The 9,095-nt window shown below is 41.5% G+C and overlaps 1 protein-coding gene across 1 annotated transcript; it reads right to left on the bottom strand.

Moving 5' to 3' along the window:
- Positions 1–226: 226 nt before the first annotated feature.
- LOC139766741 (LIM domain kinase 2-like) lies at positions 227–949 on the bottom strand. Its single transcript, XM_071695662.1, has one exon. It carries the CDS (start codon positions 947–949, stop codon positions 227–229), a length of 723 nt encoding a protein of 240 aa, XP_071551763.1.
- Positions 950–9,095: the final 8,146 nt, after the last annotated feature.

Raw genomic sequence — 9,095 nt, 5'->3', positions numbered from 1 at the left:
TGTGTGTGTGTGTGTGTGTGCATGTTTGTGCGCGTGCAACCAGTATCGGCCACTGGGAGTTAATTGATGTTCCATTGAAACTGAAAAGTGGATTTTTCAATTTAATCTATCTTTTTATTTTTTTTTTTTTTTACTGGGGTGTGTGACTGTAACGCTGTAGACATGATTCACGCGCCCTTTAGTTTCTTACTGAGGTGTGGGAGGAGTGGCAAGCGAGTGTGGATCATCAAAGTGGGTGGATAAAGGCCTCCCTCAGCACATCCACAAGCTCTTGAGCATCATCGATATCACCCTCAAAGGCGCGCTTTGCCGCTGTGACTGCCGACTCAGGGGGATCAGCTTTCATCACTCCAAATATGCGGCCACAAATCTCCCCTAGGTTCAATACATCCTCCTTCCTTTCTGCGGCAAATGCATCTTCAGCTATCATGTGGAACTCATCCTCGGGAGGAAGGAGGGCGAGAGCAGCCTCATCGTATCCAGCTTTCCCGAAGTCAATGATGCTCACGCTGGGTGAGGGAGAAGTGTAATCTGTTACCAGGATATTGTTTAGGTGGAGGTCGTTGTGGACCACGCCCAGGGTATGAAGTTCCTGCACACGTTCGCATATCTGCAGGGCAAGCATACCGAAGTACGAGTCTGGGAAATCGAAGGAGGCCTCCAGAAGATCTTCAAGGGTTTGGTGTCCCATGAAGGACATCAAGAGAGACTGAGGGTCATGTGAAAGAGCTAGAAGTTTAGGGGCTCCTCCCGCACCATCCACTTTCTTAAGAAAATATGATTCCAAATGTAGGTCCTCGAAAGATGTATCCTTATTCATTTTCAATACAGCATCGCCGTCCTTCCATTCGACCAGATATGCAATGCCATAGAAGCCTTCACCTAAGACTTCCCCCTCTGAGATCAGGTGTGCCACGTCGGCCTGGGAGAGAATTTGCTCAGAGCACATATTTTGAGATACTGATCAGTGAAGAGAAATCTGCACAGAGAACCGCTTTGTGTGCTGTCTGATTAAGGAATGAGCTTGAAGGTTAAGGAGGGAGCCTTATATCCCACATAACTGGATCAGCCCGAAATATAGTGAAGGCACACTAACATTAGGCACCTTTATCATTCAGTGGTCTTTGACTAATTTAAAGATGTAGTTTAGAGAACAAAGTGTAGTGAAGATTACTGTTAAGATGAAATAAAGGTAAGGGTAAGGTCACAGTCCAGTGGTTCTGAGAATGTAGTGGTGATGTACTGTAATGAAGATCAGATGTAATAAAGATGAGGCTGTTGGGAAGATGATGAAAGGGTAAGGATAAGGTCAAAAGCCAATGGTGTTGAGGATGTAGTGAAGATTGGGGTGTAGTGAAGACCATGTAAGGGTAAGGGTAGGGTCAAAGATCAGATGTGCCTAGGATGAAGTGAAGATGTAGTGTAGTGGTGTAGAGAATATCAGGGTGTAGTGAGGACAATATATGGGTAAGGGTAATGAGCCAAGAACGTCTTAATGATGTAGTGAAGATCAAGGTGTAGTGAAGATAAGCCTTTTGTGGAGATGATGTAGGGCAAGGGTAAGGGCAAAGGCCAGCGGCGTTAAGGGTTTAGTAAAGATGTAGTAAAGACTAGGGTGTAGTGAAGATGAGGCATTTGTGAAAATGGGGATATACTATAGTTAAATTGTAGCGATGTGACAATGTTTTGAGGTTAAAGAAGTGATTTTGTGAGGGTGTTGTACAGCATACTGAAGTGAAGATGTGAAAATGTTCTGATGGTAGAATGTACAATTGTGATGATGAGACGGCATTTTGTTACAGCGTACTGTAGTGAAGACATGAAAGCGTTCTGATGTTAGGGTGTACAGTAGTGATGATGTGACAATGTTTTGATGTTATGGTGTACAGTAGTGAAGATGTGACAGTTTTATGTTGAATGTATGGTATCTATTTTGTAAAGGTGTTTTGTTACAGCGTACTGTAGTGAAGACATGAAAGCGTTCTGATGTTAGGGTGTACAGTAGTGATGATGTGACAGTGTTTTGATGTTATAGTGTACAGTAGTGAAGATGTGACAGTTTTATGTTGAATGTATGGTATCTATTTCGTAAAGGTGTTTTGTTACAGCGTACTGTAGTGAAGACATGAAAGCGTTCTGATGTTAGCGTGTACAGTAGTGATGATGTAACAGTGTTTTGATGTTAAAGCGTGCAGTAGTGACGATGTGACAGTTTTATGTTGATTGTATGGTATTTATTTTGTAAGGGTGTTCTGTTACAGCATACTGTAGTGAAGACGTGAAAGTATTCTTACGTTTAAGTTAGTGTAGAGTAGTGATATTGTGACAGTGTTTTGAGGTTATTGCCTACAGTAGTGGAGATGTGACAATGTCCTGACATTAGAGTGTACAGTAGTGATCATGTGACAATCTTTTGATAATACAGTGTACAGTAGTGACGATGCGACAGTGTCTTAATATTAGAGTGTACGGTAGTGATCATGTGACAATCTTTTGATACTATAGTGTACAGTAGTGAAGGTGTGACAATGTTTGAATATTAGAGTGTACGGTAGTGATCATGTGACAATCTTTTGATGTTTGAATATTACAGTGTACAGTAATGATCATGTGACAATCTTTTGATAATGTGTATCGTAGTGAAGATGTGACAATGTTTGAATATTAGAGTGTACATTACATAGTGATCATGTGACAATCTTTTGATAATTAGTGTACAGTAGTGAAGATGTGACAATGTTTGAATATTAGTGTACAGTACGTAGTGATCATGTGACAATCTTTTTATAATATAGTGTACAGTAGTGAAGATATGACACCGTTTGAATATTAGAGTATACAGTAGTATCATGTGACAATCTTTTGATAATATAGTGTACAGTAGTGAAGATGTGACAATGTTTGAATATTAGGGTATACAGTAGTGATCATGTGACAATCTTTTGATAATGTAGCATACAGTGGTGAAGATGTGACAATATTTGAATATTAGAGTATACAGTAGTGATCATGTGACAATCTTTTGATAATTTAGCATACAGTAGTGAAGATGTGACTGTTTGAGTATTAGAGTATACAATAGTGATCACGTGACAATCTTTTGATAATTTAGCATACAGTAGTGAAGATGTGACAGTGTTTGAATATTAGAGTATACAGTAGGGATCATGTGACAATCTTTTGATAATTTAGCATACAGTAGTGGAGATGTGACACTGTAATGATGTTAAAATGTACAATGTTAATGATGTGACAGTTACTTAGTGTACGTAAATATGGTATAGTATTATTAATCATCATTCGTAGGGGTGACAGTTACGTGTGGTTAGGAAAGGCATCAGAGTGGACAAAAATAACCTGTTGTTTTCCATGATAATGAATGCCTCATGGGGATGTAAGACCATTGGATAATACTTGGCATAAAGATCTGAATTTCTATATTATTTAATGTGACCAGTTCCTATCTTGGCCATGGAATGCTATACTGTTATTCTTATTATTGTTGTTATCATTATCAATAATTATTATTATTATTATTATTATTATTATTATTATTATTATTATTATTATTATTATTATTATTATTATTATCATTATTATTTTTATTATGATTATCATTATTATTATTATCATAATTATTATTATTATTATTATTATTATTATTATCATTATTATTATTATTATTATTATTATTATTATTACTATTATTGCTATTATCGTTATTATCATTATTATTATAATCATTATTATTATTATTATTATCATTATTATTATTATTATTATTATTATTATTATTATTATTATTAATATTATTATTTTTAATGTGAGTAGGATAGATGGTCAAAGGGCACAATTGGACCTCGTGTTAATTGATAGGCGTGTAAAAGAGACTTACGGATGTTAATGTGCTGAGAGGGACAGCTGGAGGGATGTCTGATCACTATCTTGTGGAGGCGAAGGTGAAAATTTGTAGAGGCTTCCAGAGAAGAAGAAAGAATTTGGGGAGAAGAGAGTGGTGAGAGTAAGTGAGCTTGGAAAGGATACTTGTGTGAGGAAGTTTCAAGAGAGATTGAGTGTAGAATGACAAAAGATTAGAGCAAATGATGTGATGGGAATTGGTGAGGAACGTGATATATTTAGGGAAGCAGTGATGACTTGCGCAAAAGATGCATGGGCAGATTAGAAGGGGTAGTGACTGGTGGGATGAAAAAGTAAGATTGTGAGCGAAAGAGAAAAGAGAGGCGTTTGGACGATATTTGTAGGGAAGTAGTGCAAATGACTGGAAGATGTATGAAAGTGGCAAGAGGTTAAGAGAAAGGTGCAAGAGTTGAAATAGAGGACAAATGCGAGTTGGGTTGAGAGTATCGTTAGATTTTAAGGAAAATAAAAAGAAGTTTTGTAAGGAGGTAAATAACGAGCGTAAGACAAGAGAACAAATGCATTGAGAACAAGAGAACGCATGCATTGCTGGTCGATATGCGAGTGATAAAACCGAACGTCAACACGTATGGAGGGACAATCTGGTCAGCACCGTCGACGGTGCAGCTCTCGCTCCATCCGCTGCCGTGCCTCAGGTCAGCAGATGGGTGAATAGCGGGAACCGTTTCCTGTCCGGTTCTGATCATGTGAAGGCTGTCCAAGTGAGGATAGGCGCTTTACCCACCCCTGCCAGGGCGTCCAGGGGCCGGCCCGAGAGCAACGGCCTTTGTGACACCTGTCAGAAGCCGGGTACGCTCGGGCACATCGCTCAGATGTGCCCTCGTGCTCATGGTGGGAGGGTAATGAGGCACGACAACATCAGTGCCTATTTGGCCGGACGATTGAGGCAGAGGGGTTACGAGGTGTCCTGCGAGCCGCGCATTCCGATTGTGGGATCCTTTCGGAAGCCGGACATCGTGGCTTCCAAAGGTACAGAGACCTATATTATAGACACTCAGGTCTCTGGCGTCCACTTCGCGCTTTCAGCTGCACGCCAGTATAAGTGCAGCTACTACGGCACCCCGGAAGTCTTACAAGGCGTACGGGAATATACCGGGAAAGACACCGCGCATGTAACATCTGCCACTTTGAATTGGCGTGGCGTATGGTGTCAAGAAAGCGCGAGTGCTCTCAGGGGATTAGGGCTGACATACCAGGACCTTGAGGTGTGCCGTGTCAAAGCCCTAACCTGAACCCAGTCCCTTCACAGGATGTGGTCCAAGAGCACAGGCTAGCAATCGGAGCCTGCCTTGTCCATCTGGTGTCGGCCATCGAGCAGGCGGAGGTCAACCCTTTTGTGTGCTTGGGGTGTGCGGGATTAGGCTGTTCTCCCGTGTCTCCATAGGCAGGTACCAGTTCCTGAGGTCGGGTTGTCGGGCGGGGCGGTGGACGCCTTGGCAGGGCTGCCCATTGCTCCCGTGCGACAGGCCGCACTGGAAGGTGAGCGGTGCTGGAAGCTCGCTGTGTTTGAGTCGGCAAGGTAAGGAATATCCAACCATCGTCTAACTGCCACCTCTTAACTTTTTTTCTACCTATGCTGTCAGCAATTTGATCTTTAATCTTCCTCTTATAGTGTCCATACACTCTTTCCAACTAATAACTTCTTTCACTATCTACACATAGATAGGTCGCCTGCCGACATTCACCTTCTTTAGACAAGCAAAGTAGTAATAGTTAGACTTTCCCCACAGCACACTACTAATTGGAAATGTTTAGAAAAAAAAAGAACATCGGTGAAGGGAGCAAGTGGGGAAGTGATAAGACAGTGATGAAGTGAGAAGGAGGAGTGAGTATTTTGAAGGTTTGTTGAATGCGTTTGATGATAGACTGGCAGATATTGGGTGTTTTGGTCGGGTTGGTGTAAGAAGTAAGATGGGTCAGGGAGAATGATTTGGTGAAGACAGAAGAGGTAGCAAAAGCTTTGCAGAAGATGAAATCCAGCAAGGCGAAGGGTTTGGATGGTATTGCAGTGGAATGTATCGAAAAAGTGGGTGACTTTATTGTTGATTAGTTGGTAAGGATATTCAAAGTATGTATGGACCATAGTGAAGTGCCTGAGGAGTTAAAGGTGAGTGTTCAAACTAAGGAGGAATAAGCTAACTGCTTAGTATTCCTGGGAAGTTATATGGGAGAGTATTGAATGAGAGGGTGAAGGCATGTACAGAGCATCAGATTGGGGAAGAGCAGTGTGGTTTCAGAAGTGGTAGAGGATGTGTGGATCAGGTGTTTACTTTAAAGAATGTATGTGAGAAATACTTAGAAAAACAAATAGATATGTATGTAGCATTTATGGATCTGGAGAAGGCATATGATAGAGTAGATAGAGATGCTCTGTGGAAGGTATTAAGAATATATGGTGTGTGAGGCAAGTTGTTAGAAGCAGTGGAAAGTTTTTATCGAGGATGTAAGGCATGTGTACGTGTAGGAAGAGAGGAAAGTGATTGGTTCTCAGTGAATGTAGGTTTGCGGCAGGGGTGTGTGATGTTTACATGGTTGTTTGATTTGTTTATGGACGGGGTTGTTAGGGAGGTGAATGCAAGATTTTTGGAAAGAGGGGCAAGTATGAAGTCTGTTGTGGATGAGAGAGCTTGGGAAGTGAGTCAGTTGTTGTTCGCTGATGATACAGCGCTGGTGGTTGATTCATGTGAGAAACTGCAGAAGCTGGTGACTGAGTTTGGTATAGTGTGTGAAAGAAGAAATTTAAGAGTAAATGTGAATAAGAGCAAGGTTATTAGGTACAGTAGGGTTGAGGGTCAAGTCAATTGGGAGGTAAGTTTGAATGGAGAAAAACTGGAGGAAGTAAAGTGTTTTAGATATCTGGGAGTGGATCTGGCAGCGGATGGAACCCTGGAAGCGGAAGTGAATCATAGGGTGGGGGAGGGTGAAAGGCGTGCAAGGAATAGAGTGAATTGGATCGATGTGGTATACCGGGGTCGACGTGCTTTCAAAGGATTGAACCAGGGCATGTGAAGCGTCTGGGGAAAGTTCTGTGGGGCCTGGATGTGGAAAGGGAGCTGTGGTTTCGGTGCATTATTACATGATAGCTAGAGACTGATTGTGAACGATTGGGGACTTTGTTGTCTTTTTGTAGCGATACCTCGCACACATGAGGGGGAGGGGGTTGTTATTCCACGTGTGGCGAGGTGGCGATGGGAATAAATAAGGGCAGACAGTATGAATTATGTACATGTGGATATATGTATATGTCTGTGTGTGTATATATACGTGTACATTGAGATGTATAGGTATGTATATTTGCGTGTGTGGACGTGTATGTATATACATGTGTATGTGGGTAGGTTGGGCCCTTCTTTCGTGTTTCCTTGCGCTTCGTCGCTAACGCGGGAGACAGCGGTGAAGCAAAATAAATAGAATAAAAAAGAAATATATATATATATATATATATATATATATATATATATATATATATATATATATATATATATATATATATATATATATATATATATATATATATATATATATTTTTTTTTTTTGTCGCTGTCTCCCGCGTTTGCAAGGTAGCGCAAGGAAACAGACGAAAGAAATGGGCCAACCCACCCCCATACACATGTATATACATACGTCCACACACGCAAATATACATACCTACACAGCTTTCCATGGTTCACCCCAGACACTTCACATGCCCTGATTCAATCCACTGACAGCACGTCAACCCCGGTATACCACATCGCTCCAATTCACTCTATTCCTTGCCCTCCTTTCACCCTCCTGCATGTTCAGGCCCCGATCACACAAAATCTTTTTCACTCCATCTTTCCACCTCCAATTTCGTCTCCCTCTTCTCCTCGTTCCCTCCACCTCCGACACATATATCCTCTTGGTCAATCTTTCCTCACTCATTCTCTCCATATGCCCAAACCACTTCAAAACACCCTCTTCTGCTCTCTCAACCACGCTCTTTTTATTTCCACACATCTCTCTTACCCTTACGTTACTTACTCGATCAAACCACCTCACACCACACATTGTCCTCAAACATCTCATTTCCAGCACATCCATCCTCCTGCGCACCACTCTATCCATAGCCCACGTCTCGCAACCATACAACATTGTTGGAACCACTATTCCTTCAAACATACCTATTTTTGCTTTCCGAGATAATGTTCTCGACTTCCACACATTCTTCAAGGCTCCTAGAATTTTCGCCCCCTCCCCCACCCTATGATCCACTTCCGCTTCCATGGTTCCATCCGCTGCCAGATCCACTCCCAGATATCTAAAACACCTCACTTCCTCCAGTTTTTCTCCATTCAAACTCACCTCCCAATTGACTTGACCCTCAACCCTACTGTACCTAATAACCTTGCTCTTATTCACATTTACTCTTAACTTTCTTCTTTCACACACTTTACCAAACTCAGTCACCAGCTTCTGCAGTTTCTCACATGAATCAGCCACCAGCGCTGTATCATCAGCGAACAACAACTGACTCACTTCCCAAGCTCTCTCATCCCCAACAGACTTCATACTTGCCCCTCTTTCCAAAACTCTTGCATTCACCTCCCTAACAACCCCATCCATAAACAAATTAAACAACCATGGAGACATCACACACCCCTGCCGCAAACCTACATTCACTGAGAACCAATCACTTTCCTCTCTTCCTACACGTACACATGCCTTACATCCTCGATAAAAACTTTTCACTGCTTCTAACAACTTGCCTCCCACACCATATATTCTTAATACCTTCCACAGAGCATCTCTATCAACTCTATCATATGCCTTCTCCAGATCCATAAATGCTACATACAAATCCATTTGCTTTTCTAAGTATTTCTCACATACATTCTTTAAAGTAAACACCTGATCCACACATCCTCTACCACTTCTGAAACCACACTGCCTTCACCCTCTCAATCAATACCCTCCCATATAATTTACCAGGAATACTCAACAAACTTATACCTCTGTAATTTGAGCACTCACTCTTATCCCCTTTGCCTTTGTACAATGGCACTATGCACGCATTCCGCCAATCCTCAGGCACCTCACCATGAGTCATACATACATTAAATAACCTTACCAACCAGTCAACAATACAGTCACCCCCATTTTTAATAAATTTCACTGTAATACCATCCAAACCT

The sequence above is a fragment of the Panulirus ornatus genome, chromosome 58 (genome assembly GCF_036320965.1).
Source record: "Panulirus ornatus isolate Po-2019 chromosome 58, ASM3632096v1, whole genome shotgun sequence".
Classification (NCBI taxonomy): domain Eukaryota; kingdom Metazoa; phylum Arthropoda; class Malacostraca; order Decapoda; family Palinuridae; genus Panulirus; species Panulirus ornatus.
Note: the sequence above shows the minus strand (reverse complement) of the source record. Positions and strands in the feature narration are given on the sequence as shown.

Bases quoted from the DNA above. Each gene is read 5' to 3' on its own strand.
- LOC139766741 (XM_071695662.1), bottom strand. From the start codon at position 949: ATGTGCTCTGAGCAAATTCTCTCCCAGGCCGACGTGGCACACCTGATC.